Below are 12,484 nucleotides of genomic sequence, written 5' to 3'. Positions count from 1 at the left end.
ATGTGGCCAAAGCTAAAACAAAACCAATATGTTCTCTGCTAGAAGACACAGTTTAAATCACAAAGTTGTTAGTACATTTTCCTCTAGTTCCTAGCTAGTTTGAAATGTGTTTTTCCTAGAAAATCTATATTTCTGTTTCTATTTTTGTCAGGAAACAAGTCCCAATCTTCTTGGCTGGCTGATACTCTAAAAGACAAAAGTGATTCTCTAGAAGAAAAAGGTGTTTCTTTCCTTATTAAGAAATTTGAAGGAGGGGGCACCGAAAGTCCATCAGGAATCCTTTCTCAGCCAACTCTCCATGGCATGCAGGAACCCTTCAGTTTACAGACTGTCATGCAGTGGATGGACATGTTCTTAGCAGCACTGGATTGCTACAATACGTTCTTTGAGCTGCAGATGATCAAACCTTATGAAGTACTGGGTGAGTGATTAGATGTTGCATTAGGTTCATTCATGTGTTACACAAAGCCCACCCAAGATTAGTTCTTAACTTGGAATTTAAGCTCTTTTCTCAAATGTAGAATATATATTTTACAAACTCTCTCAGAGTTTTCCAAAGACAGTACAGGAGCAGGAGCAGGGAGGTCATTCTTCCCCTGTACTCAGCACTGGTGAGTGCAGTGTCCAGTTCTGTCCTCTCAATTTGGGAAGGACATTGAGACACCTGAGGGCATCCAGAGGAGGCAGCGAGGCTGGTGAGAGGCTTGGAACACAAACCCTGTGAGGAATGGCTGAGGGAGCTGGGGTTGTTCAGCCTGGAGAAAAGGAGATTCAGGGGTGACCTTATCACTCTCTACAGCTCCCTGAAAGGTGTTGTAGGCAGGTGGGGGTTGGTGTTTTTCACAAGGCAGCGCTGACAGAATGAGAGGACACAGTCTCGAGCTGCACCAAGGGAAATATAGGTTGGATATTAGGAAAAAGTTATTTTATGGAAAGAGTGATAAAGTACTGGAATGGTCTGCCCAGGGAGATGGTAGAGTCACCATCCCTGGATGTGTTTAAAAAAAGACTGGATGTGGTACTTGGTGCCATAGTTTAGTTGAGGTGTTAGGGCATGGGTTGGGCTCAATGATCTTGAAGGTCTCTTCCAACCATTCTGTGATTTCAAATTAGCATGATTCTTTCCAGGTGTAAACAAAAGTTCCAAGTTCTTGGAAGCTGTGCGGTTCTTCCTTGACACTATTGCTTTGCATGATATCCACGCAGCAGAGCAGTGCTTTGATTGCAGTTCCAAAAGCAACATATTCAGCCCTCAGGAAAGGGACATGTACAACTACAGCAAGTGTACCATTATAGTCCGGATCATGGGGTTTGTCACCCTCATCCTGGAAATGTGCCAGCAGGATTTCTGGAAGGTAGGCTCTGAAATCTGTAGCGGATAAAATACACAAATCTTACATGTAGTTAAATATACATGTTCTGTATATGGAGTATGTGCAGTGAATATTTCCTGTGTGATTCCTGATGGCATTAAATGTGTGGAGGGGATAGCTGCTTAAAAGGTAGAAAGAATTGACCCAATCTGCCTTTCTTTAATTCAGTATAGATATTCAGGTTTCTCTGTTTGCCTTTCTCTTAATTGTCTCTCTATTGGTCTCTCTATTTGATGCAGCATAAGCCATATTTGACTATATAAAGTATAATACTTAAGAGTCTCTTAGGAAATTTACACTGCGAATTTTAGTTCTGAGACTGTGATTGTCTCATCAGCAAATCTCTGATAGTGTGTACAGAGATGTACATCAGGATTTACAGGTCCAGACTCCAACAGGCTATGTGGTTTAAGATCTAACTTGCAGTTTGATGGGATAGCATATATCCTATGTTTATGTTTATAGATGCCTAATTTCTGTGCATTAGCATAAATGATTGAAAGTCAGACATTTCAATAGAGAAAATCAGCGAGAATAGGTACTGTTTCAGGTTTGGTTTCATTTGTGTTAGGATTACTGGTAAGTTATGAAGATTTAAATAGAGAAATATGAATAAATTTTTCAAGTTTTTATGTTTAAATTTTTTTCTTTCTAGGTGCTTGAGGAGGAGCTGCTAAATGCAAGCTTTATAGAGCTTGTGGTGATGACAGTGTGTGATCCATCACACATAGGCTTTAATACAGCTGATGTGCAAGTCATGAAAAACCTCCCAGATATCTCAGTAAGACTTATGAAAGCTCTGATGAAATCTCCTTATCAGGAATCTTTGAAACTGTGCATAAAAAATAGAATCACACCACAGAGGTAAGTAGGGACTTTTTGGTAAGCATGAATTCAGAACAAATGTTCACCATGAGAAACAGAAACTAAATAATGTCTGTGGATGCACTAATGTAACATTATTGCTTCTCTTTTCTCTCTAGCCTTGAGGATTTTTGTTCTGTTGATCTGTTTAATTCAGAAGCACGTTTGGATCAAGTTAGGTTTAGTGCTGTCCTTTCTGCCTGCAAGCAACTCCAGAAATCTGGCCTGCTTCATTTTGTTCTTCACGGTCAGGTAGTTGTTACAGAAAATAATAGTGAACATTTCTACGTTGTAAAGAGCTTTTCCTGTGTAAAACACCAGGATGAAAACAGAGATCAGATAAGATGAAGTTGTCTAAAATGAGATCAACAGCAAAGAGCTGGTGTTGAATGGGATCAAAAATATATGTTTTATGGTTATTCTGCAAATCTGACTAGCACAGTACTGAGGCTTGAACAATCTTTATAATTGTGTTAGTCTTTGGTTGGCTCCAGACACTGGAAATCAGAATGTATGTCCTCTGACTTCTTTTAAGTGAGCTTTGCTAGACTGAAAACTCAAAAAATCAGAATTAACTATCCTATAAAGGAGGCACTTTTTTTTAGCAGCTTTTACACAGAAACCATTCAAAAAAATGAGGGAAATTAGAAAAGGAATATTTCCTGACTGATCAAAAGCAGTATAGTGGGTCTGAGTTTCAGGAAAACAGGATAGAGACCTCTGAAGTGTAAGGATGTAGACTGTATTACTCAAATTCCTTCCACTAAGTTTCTGGGTGTAGTAAATCTCTACTTCGGGCAGTTGAAGGAGCAGGTTATGCAACAGCCACAAAGACTGAGAATTTGTGAATAAAGGTAACAAGGCTGAGCAAAGCTAAAAGTAACAAAATATTTAATTTCTGTGTGCTATCCATTCTCTGTATCAACAAAATCTAGACTTGTGGTTGCAGTATATTGATAATCAGATGAGCTGCATTTGTGTCCCATCCATCCTGGCTTAGCTGTTAATTTTACTTCTGTAGTCAAGTAAAGCTGAAAAGGTAGAGGAGAATCAGAATATTTGGAACTTTTTCCAGTTACTTTTAGTTTGTTCTGAACTTTGTACACAATAGGGTTGTCTCATTTAAAATCTCATCCCTGATTTAGAAAGGTGTCTTGTCATGGTGTATTTGCATTGCTTTATAAGGAAATCATCTGGAGTTCAAGTGTTTTCATTAACTATACAGATGGATTAGATGCCTTTTTTCAGCTTTTATTGATTATCACTTCTTTGTTGGTTTCCATAGGATGAAGGGTCTCATTCTTCAGTTGGCTCCAAGCTTCTTTCAGTTGTTTATAAAGGCATTGCACCTGGAGGTGAAAGGATCTCTCTCCCTTCCTTAGATATCAGCAGTAAGCAATTAGCTGATAGCCTTCTGCAGCTGGCCTTTGCTATTGATGAGCAGGTATGATGTGGTTCTCTAATTACAATCCTTAAAATAAAATAAACAAAAGAAAAAAGTTTGGGATGGGAGCTTGAAAAAAAAAATTGTATGCTTTTCCAAGAAATTTCTAAGTGAAATGTTGTATCCTTGAAATAACTCTTGTCTCTATACCTTGATTTTCAGTGTGAGGAGCTAGTAAGTCTGCTGTTGAACACAGTAGTGTTATCTGTGCCACTATCAGGAGCATCCCAGAACCACCTGATGAATTTCTCTCACGGTCAGTATTTCTACAGCCTGTTCTCAGAAACCATCAATCAACAGCTACTGAAAAACCTGGATGTGATCATAGTCCGTCTTATGGAATCATCCGTCGGCAATCCTCAAATGGTATTGGACTTATTCTTTAAAAGGACATAGTCAAAAGGGGATATTAGAAGTAACAATTTTATTATTGTTGTTAGAAGTGGAGTGTGTAGTAGGAGAAAAAGTGCATTGGATTGGATTTCAGACAGCAGTGCACTGATAGTTTTTCATTAGAGTTTTGGGGTTTTTTTTTTGTCTTGACCTACTGGTGCTGCCATCATGATCTCTGGCAGCCTGACATTACTCTGTTCTCAGATCAAACTGAGTGGAAAGTGCTTACCTATATCCTGAAATTTCGGGATGTCTTTGCATAGTACTTCAGATCAAAAATGTCATTTCAAAGGAGGGACCCATTTACTGTGCTTTGCTTTTCATTGCAGAGCACTGGACTTGGATTTGTTTTGGATGAAACTAAACTGAAAAACAAACTCCAACTACTAATGGGTATTTAGTCCACAGGACTAGGGTAGACCTACATCAGAGTATTGAAAAGAGAGACATACACAGGCACAAGCCTCCTGAGCTGAAATAAATACGGGATACTTTGTCATGTACTCAGTCTCAGTGTTGCTCACTTGGCTCAACAGACTTCTTCCTGTTTGCCTACGGCACTTGTAGAACTCAGTGCCATGAAGGAAACTTAGATCAGAGAGGTCTTCCTTCAGAGCTTCTGACAAACAGAAGGGTCAAAAAGATCAAAAGTCGGTTTTCCTTTTGATTAAAAAGATGCTCAGCGAAGTACAATAATTCTTTAAAAATAATTGCCTCTTTTATAAACCAAAATGTTACGCTTAGAGTGCTGCATCCAAGTAATATTTTAAAAGACTTGCAGCATCATTTGGTGATAGCAAAAACTGTTTAATTAGACTGTAGAGGACTGTGTATGTTTTAATGGCTGTTTCTGGTGATGATTTTCCAGTGTTTCCTGTGCCAGGCATGCTGCAATACATTAATTCTTTCAAGTGTATCTGATAGATGATAGTGACTGTTCGTTTTTGAAGAAAAGAAATTTCAAGCATACTCGGTTCATGCCTACTGTGCAGAAGTTATTTTTCTTTTCAAAATGGATGTGAATATGCTAGGCTGTGTGCTGTTTTTCAACTTCACACTAACTAAAATTATCAAGTATTGATCTTTATTGTGGATTATCATTTATTTCTCCATACATACACAAAAGGCATCAGAACTATTTGCTGCATTGTACTCTGAAACAGGAGTAAATTGGAGAGATGTTTTTTATTTTTGAGAAGGGTGTGTTTTTAATTTCCTGTGGAGATCTTTCTTCTGCATCCTTTTGAAATTTAAATCTGGCATTGCTTTGTGATGCTTCTTTTTATGACTGCCCATACCACTGAAGTGATTCTATCATCCTTTCATTTGAGATTCAAGAATCTTACCTGTTGCTTTTCCTTCCAGGTTGGGAGCATTTTGAATGGCATGTTAGATCAGAGCTTTAGGGACCGTGCTGTGCGCAAGCAGCAAGGAGCAAAGCTGGTGAGAGCTGTACTAAGAAACTGGGAGAAACTGGATGGCTGGTGGGCCAAAGGTTCATCTGCTGAGAGCAAAATGGCAGTCTTGACCCTGCTGGCCAAAGTTCTGCAGGTATGTACTGCTTTATAAAGTTCAGGAAACCTTTCTAGTTCTGTAGAAATTGCATCGTGTTTTAAAGAAATGCTGTTCAAGTCAAACGTTTTATGTTTGAGGAAATAAAGGAAAAAAGGCAATGTTAGAATCTGGATGTTTCTATTAGCAAAGTACAAAAAAATTTGAGGCAGGTGGAAATTACTTGATTTGTAATAAAGGTATGTGTTAGGATACAGAATGTAAACTGTATTGCTATATTAGGCATCACTGAAATGACCAGTAGGAAATTTGGCTTTCAGAAGGAGATTAATATTTTTTTGAATTGAAAAATACCCAACGTTATGATTTTGTTTGTGTAGGAGTTTTTATAGCTCTTCTTTTAAAACCAGACTCACTCTGTGTGTGCTTTCTGTTAATTCAGTGTAGTTTTGGAAATAAATAATTCTATAGCTCAAGGGCTTTTTATTATTCTTTAATACAAATCTCTTTTAATTAGTTTAAAAAAACTTGTTTTTTTATTTCTTCTGTCTTTCCAGATAGACTCTTCAGTTTCTTTCAATACCAATCATGAAGCATTTACAGCTGTTTTTAATACGTATACCAGTCTACTTACTGATCAGGATTTAGGCTTAAATCTTAAGGTAAATTGCTCACTTCAGCAGGTTCCCTACCCTCCCCAGATGAGAATGTTAGTTCATGGAATTTTCTGTTCTTTGGCTTAATTTTAACTTGGGCTTCTGGGTTTTTATTCTTCTGTTCAACACTCTAAAACTTGTAAATCATCCTTTTTGCTCTTCAAATAGAAGGCACTATCTATCACAGATGTTATCACAGGTGCTCTTTTTTTTCCCTTACTCAGAAGAAAGGAATGTGATCATTAGGAAAAAAAAAGCCTCAGTTACAAGTTGTGTGGAATTCCCAAGTGTTCATTTGAGAAATGACAACTGATCAGGCTTTTAGCAGGGAGTGGCATTTCCTACAGGTCCAGTTATGAACGTTTGTCATGATTTTAATGTCCGTGTCTGCAGGTATGAGACCAGTACTAATGGACTAGCTGCTATATGCAGCTTGGTCAGGAGAGGGAGATAAAGTACTGCAGACTGAAAGTGGGAGTTATAAAAGATGCTAGTTGGACTAGAGTAATAAAAGATTTTGTACTTATGAAAATTTTGTGTAGTAGCTTCTCAGCCAGCCTGCCTTTAATTAGGCAGAGTTTTGTACTTTTCTATGCATTCAAAATAAACAAAGTTTGGGATTTTGCTTTAGCTACTAGGTGGTGAATTAAATCAGTGACTTGTGTGAGAATGAATGCTTGCTTAAAAGAGCAGTGAGCTGCTATTCATAGCCATGTCATCCATGGGATGTTAATTAGCTTTAACTCTCACTCAGCAATGACATGAGAGTTAAAAACTGTTTTCTGAACCAGCAGCTGGAAAGAAAGCCAGCTATATAACATATTTTTATCAGTACACTAAGCCACTGAATCACTAAGAATAGCCACTGATGCTGTTTGGTGGTCCTGTTCAGCTGGCTTCATAGTTAGGGAATAATTTAGTTTTTAGTATGAAGCTGCATCTTTTGTGTTTGTTTTTTTTTTTTTCCTTCAGGGCCAAGCAGTGATAATTCTCCCGTTCTTCACTAATTTGACAGGAGAAAAGCTTAATGACCTTAAGAATGCTCTGGATCAGCTTGTAGCTTTCAATTTTCCCATGAGGTCTGATGAGTTTCCCAAAGGAACCTTGAAGCACAATAACTATGTAGACTGCACTAAGAAGGTCAGTATTTTAACAAATACAAAATTAGAGACCAAAGTGAACAGTGTCTGGAAACAGTGTTTCACAGTATCTGGAGTTAAAGAGAGATTCTTGGTTCATATGAAGAGACTATCTTTTGTGTTTTTGGGTTATGTCTTTATCCAGAAATTCAATCTGCAGAAACACATTAAATAAGCACATACTTTTGTGCATCTGCTTCTGATCAGTATTTAAAAATAATTACATCTTAGATTGAAGTTATTTGATCCAGTGTGGCTTTTCAGTTTACATGTTGCTTCTTCTTCAGTTTTTAGATGCGTTAGAATTGTCTCAAAGTCCAATGTTGTTGCAACTGATGACAGAAATCCTCTGCAGGGACCACAGACATTTCATGGAGGACTTATTTCAAGCCAGCTTCAAAAGAATTTCCAGAAGGTGGGTTTAGTCCACTAAATTTTGTGCTTGTTCTCATTGTAGTTTTGCTAAAGCAAATGTACTTCTTGCTTTTTATTGTGCTTATAATAGTGATGATTTACACTATAAAGTTTTATTGTAATAGTTTTAATTCAGATTTTACTGTTGTCTTCACATTTTCAAAGTATTTCCCGAGTGTGAACATGTGACATCTGTTTCCAGATTACACTTCCAGTGCCTGTGCAGATTGGAAAGCTCTCTGTAAATAAGCTTGTTCTGAGAGAATACAATTGACAATAGTACTTGTTTGTTATATATTTGCTGTCCCTCTATAACCACATCATGACTTAAGTTTATAGTACTTAAATTGATAAGGAATTAATTTGTTAAGCCTCTTTGAAAATAAAACAATGCACTTAATTGAATAATTCCAGGGTGGTAAATTGTAGACTTAAACATGCTCTGTCCACAGAAGAGGTATTTACTATCTTCCAAAACCAACATTGCAATTTTTGATGGGCTGTTGAGTAGTGACTATTGTGGAGCATGTAATTTCCTGGACAAAGTAATTTACCTTATCCCCAAATCCCATTTTTGAAATTTTAATAAAGTTATTCCGAATAGCAGATCATCTAGTAGTGGAACCCTTGATAGTCAGCTCTTTTTTTCCTACAGTTTGCCTACATCCTTTGCATGTACCAGATAAGTTTTTTTTTTTCAGTAAAAAGGAACTGAGAAAGTTAATGTTTGCTTTAGGATTAAATTATTGAATTAATTTACCATCTCTTGCAGCAGACTAAGAAGCTGAGGTGGGCTTTTTTGAGAGCTACATAATACTTGGTAGTTCAGCCTGATCTTGCATGTTTTGTAGGATAACCCAAGAGGACATGAATGCAGTCAATAAAAATTTAAATGTCCTAAGAGTGTGAGACATAAGTGAAGTCTGGTAAAAGAGTTTTCATCTTGAAATTTGCATCTTGTTTAGGAGCCCCACTGACAAACAAGTGATGCTGTTGGACACTGTTCACAAAATGTTCCAAAGTGAAGAACTTCTTTCAAATACTGCTCGCCAAGCATTTGTGGATCGGTCCCTCCTCACTCTCTTGTGGCACTGCAGCTTGGATGCACTGAGAGTATTCTTTGGCAAGATTATAGTACAGGCTATGGATACACTTAATTCCAGGTTTACAAAGGTATGAATTTTTTTTTTTTTTTTTTGTTTATGGTTAGGGAAAGTCTAAGAAAATGTTGATGTTGGTATGTATAATTTGCTTAACTTTGAAACTGATAGAAACAGTTTTGTGTATCATGAAACAGGAGCGTGTGCCAGTTATATAATTTGATTATTAGTGATAAGCTTTTCTTTATTCCCCAACACACTGTTCTTTTGGATTTAATGCATGTTTGCTTATCTACTGTGTATGAAAATTGGAATGAAAACTCTGAAATTAGGTACATTACTTCTAAATATAGAAATACACCTGTAATCATTGCAAAGGTTCTTCAGCGAGGGATTAGGAGCACAAATTTTCCTTTTTCTATTTACAGCCTGTCTTCCAATTCAAGAGTATAGTTGCATGCAGTGATCCTGTTGCCATTGGAGGTCTCTGTTCTTGGTGTAGTTCTTCAGTCCCATGATTTTGCTGGTACACATGTTCACAGGCAGCAGGACAAGCAATATGCTGAAATCAGTGAAGTTTAGTAATAGTTATTGAAACAAAATGCTAAAACTAAGATTTATGTAGAGTCACCCACACCGTGTTCCTTTTGCTGCACATTTTAGCACCAAAAGGAGATCTATAAAGAAACTCATGACACCAAGGATGGTGACAGGCGTGTCATGAGTCTGAGCTGTCATTCAGTACTCTGCTTATTTTCCTCCAGTATCCTTATAATAATTTAGACCAACTGTAGTTAAGAGAGCTCACCAGACAAGCATGAGTCGACACAGTTTAATAACTGTACTACACAGAACTTAGAATCTGTCAGTCTTTTATTATCATCAGCTCTTTCCCTGGTTTTAGAAGGTAGAAGTGAGCTGAAGGCTATCTAAGAAAGGTAACTGTGGAACTATTTAGAAAGGACAAGAGTCAGGAAGTTTCCTTCTGAGATTCTGCCTATTTGTTTCTAGTCCCATGAATATACTTTTGATACACAAGTCACCAAGAAAATGGGCTATTACAAGCTGCTAGAGGTGATGTATGTGCGTCTTTCAAAAGAGGAAGTTTACTCCAAGGACTCTAAAATTAACCAAGCTTACCGTGGCTCCATGAGTGTAGAAGGAAATGAACTTACCAAGACACTAATAAAGTAAGACCACTGTTTATTTTATTTACTTTATATTTCTGATTAGATTTTGACCACATATGCTTTTTTAAGTAGACTATGTGAAGCAATGGATTTGTTCAAGGGCAAATAAAATCTCTTACATAGCTTTTGATTTTAAATGACATACACTATAGTGAGTTTGCATTGAAAGAATTATCTGTAGTGTAAGCTACAGTTCTGTGTTAGGATAACCTTTGCCTCCTGCTTTTGTATGTCTTTTAAAATTTGTTAAGCTTGTACATTTATTTTACCTTTTCAGTATGATTCTTGGCCTTTAATTTGTGTTTTCACAACCTCAGTTTCAGTATACTCACACTTCTATGTGGAGTATGGCTCTGCATTGCAAAATTGGTATTTATATGATCGATGAGAAGATGGAATGGATTTGCATTTGCATTTCATGATTCAGCAACACACCCTGTAGGAGTAATTGGCTTGATCATCACTGCAAAGGGAGACAAAAGAGAATTACTGAATATAGATGTTAATTAGTATTGTTTAGTTTGTTTAATATTCAGAGTAAAAAATAAGATTCCTGAATTTCTGTTTGTTTTGATTTTTGTTTTACAATACTATGTCCTGTGAAGACTTCAAACGATTTCTTGGCTATGACTTGCAGATCTGTTATTGGATTTGTGCCAAAGACCTTTAAAAATCACATCTAAACTATTTTCATCACCTAATCCATAAAATACCTTAGCATGCATGTCCATTCATAATTTTTTGGCAAAGGACCATGAGAGAAATTTATGTATGCATTGAAACCAATATTCGTCTTATCTGAACATTTCCTGTCATCACATTTCTGACATTATAGACTCCTGTGTAAATACTTGGGGAAGTTTTCTTTGGTTCCATTTATCTGCAAGATACTTGAACAAGTCTGAGGTGATTTAATTGGATACTACTTCCTTGAAATTCTGTTGATTCACTGGTCTCTGATTGGAACCCTTCTTGTACTGCTTAATAAAAAACTTCTGACACTGTTTTCTTGCCTGTTTGTATTTAAGGTCATGCTATGATGCATTTACGGAAAACATGGCAGGAGAGAGTCAGCTGCTGGAGAAGAGGAGGCAGTATCACTGTGCAGCCTATAACTGTGCAATTGCTGTCATCAGCTGTGTCTTCACTGAAAGTAAATTTTATCAAGGCTTTCTTTTTTCAGAAAAATCAGAAAAGGTGAGTAGCTTTTGTTGCTGTTAGAAGGCTTCCAGAGCATGAGACACAAAGTGATTTTACCTGATGGCAATAAATCAAAGAATGAAACCTGAATGACATGCAATTATACTAACAAACTACCCAGTGAGGCAATAGAAGGAGTGGTAGCTGATGAAAGTTTTACCAACTGTTTGGGAATGGGTGAAGTAGTGGTACTGTTTTACTTCCACTCCCAATCAATTTTCTAAAACGGGAGGAAAAAACCCCTATTGTTTAACTTCTCCAGTGCTTGGAATATACTTGAAGAGAGACCTTTTTATTGAGCACATTCTGTGCTGTGAATTCTTCAGTAGTTAAGTAGCAATTTTTTTTTTCTGAGTACTGATGTAGAAAACAACATACTTTCTGTGTTGTACATTGATCTGTTGATTTTTTTTTAAGAAGAAATAAAATACATTCAGAACAATTGTTATTGTGTGAAGCATTATAATTTCCAAACATTCTTTGGTTTGCAGAACTTGCTGATTTTTGAAAACTTGATAGACCTGAAGCGTCAGTATACATTTCCTGTTGAAATTGAGGTGAGTGAAATCTCTGGTCTTTAGTGTTTCTAAGAAAAAAAAGGGTATGACTTTAACAGTGTAGCTACTGCAGACCAGGTCAATTCTCACATGTGGAGAAAGAGGATATTAAAAAAGGAGTAGTGGATACAAAAAAATGGAATATTGCTCTAATGATATAAAGTACATTTTTCTGAGAGAAATCCAGACCTGAAATTTAGAACAGACCTGTAATGCATGTAACTTCTCACATACTTTTTAGTGTGCTTACTTTGATAGTGAACAGCTGTAGGAATAAAAAATTCAGTTGTTTTTCTGTAGCATTAATAATAATAATTTACAACATGAGATATAGTTTTAATAATTTTTGGTGTCTCTATAAATAAGTGTAAATCATCTGTAAATTTTAAAAAAATTGATTTACTTTTTTTTTTTTTATTAAGTAATTATAACTTTATTTCTTGCTGTTTAGGTGCCTCTGGAAAGGAAGAAGCGCTACATTGCTATTAGGAAGGAGGCCAGGGATGCAGGGAATAGCAACCAGGGTATGAAAGTCATTTATGGTCATGAAAAAAAATGCTTTCTTACCTGTCATACAGTGTTTCTTGATGTGTTCCTCACTGGCTTCTAGAGTAGCAGGAACAAATAAAAGCATTCAATGTA

General features: G+C 36.6%; 1 protein-coding gene across 3 annotated transcripts in view; it reads left to right on the top strand.

Moving 5' to 3' along the window:
- PRKDC (protein kinase, DNA-activated, catalytic subunit) overlaps positions 1-12,484 on the top strand; it is an 85,013-nt gene that overhangs the window by 28,003 nt on the left and 44,526 nt on the right. For all 3 annotated transcript variants that reach the window (XM_033058353.2, XM_033058344.2, XM_033058360.1), the window contains exons 31-45: positions 152-421; positions 1,129-1,355; positions 2,029-2,237; positions 2,357-2,489; positions 3,523-3,681; positions 3,844-4,047; positions 5,440-5,625; positions 6,144-6,248; positions 7,215-7,382; positions 7,669-7,796; positions 8,761-8,968; positions 9,907-10,085; positions 11,114-11,282; positions 11,777-11,842; positions 12,294-12,366. In XM_033058353.2, the coding sequence (XP_032914244.1) occupies positions 152-421; positions 1,129-1,355; positions 2,029-2,237; positions 2,357-2,489; positions 3,523-3,681; positions 3,844-4,047; positions 5,440-5,625; positions 6,144-6,248; positions 7,215-7,382; positions 7,669-7,796; positions 8,761-8,968; positions 9,907-10,085; positions 11,114-11,282; positions 11,777-11,842; positions 12,294-12,366 (2,484 nt within the window). The remainder of the gene's footprint in view (positions 1-151; positions 422-1,128; positions 1,356-2,028; positions 2,238-2,356; positions 2,490-3,522; positions 3,682-3,843; positions 4,048-5,439; positions 5,626-6,143; positions 6,249-7,214; positions 7,383-7,668; positions 7,797-8,760; positions 8,969-9,906; positions 10,086-11,113; positions 11,283-11,776; positions 11,843-12,293; positions 12,367-12,484) is intronic.

The sequence above is a fragment of the Catharus ustulatus genome, chromosome 1, assembly GCF_009819885.2.
Source record: "Catharus ustulatus isolate bCatUst1 chromosome 1, bCatUst1.pri.v2, whole genome shotgun sequence".
In the NCBI taxonomy this organism is placed as follows: Eukaryota; Metazoa; Chordata; class Aves; order Passeriformes; family Turdidae; genus Catharus; species Catharus ustulatus.
Note: the sequence above shows the minus strand (reverse complement) of the source record. Positions and strands in the feature narration are given on the sequence as shown.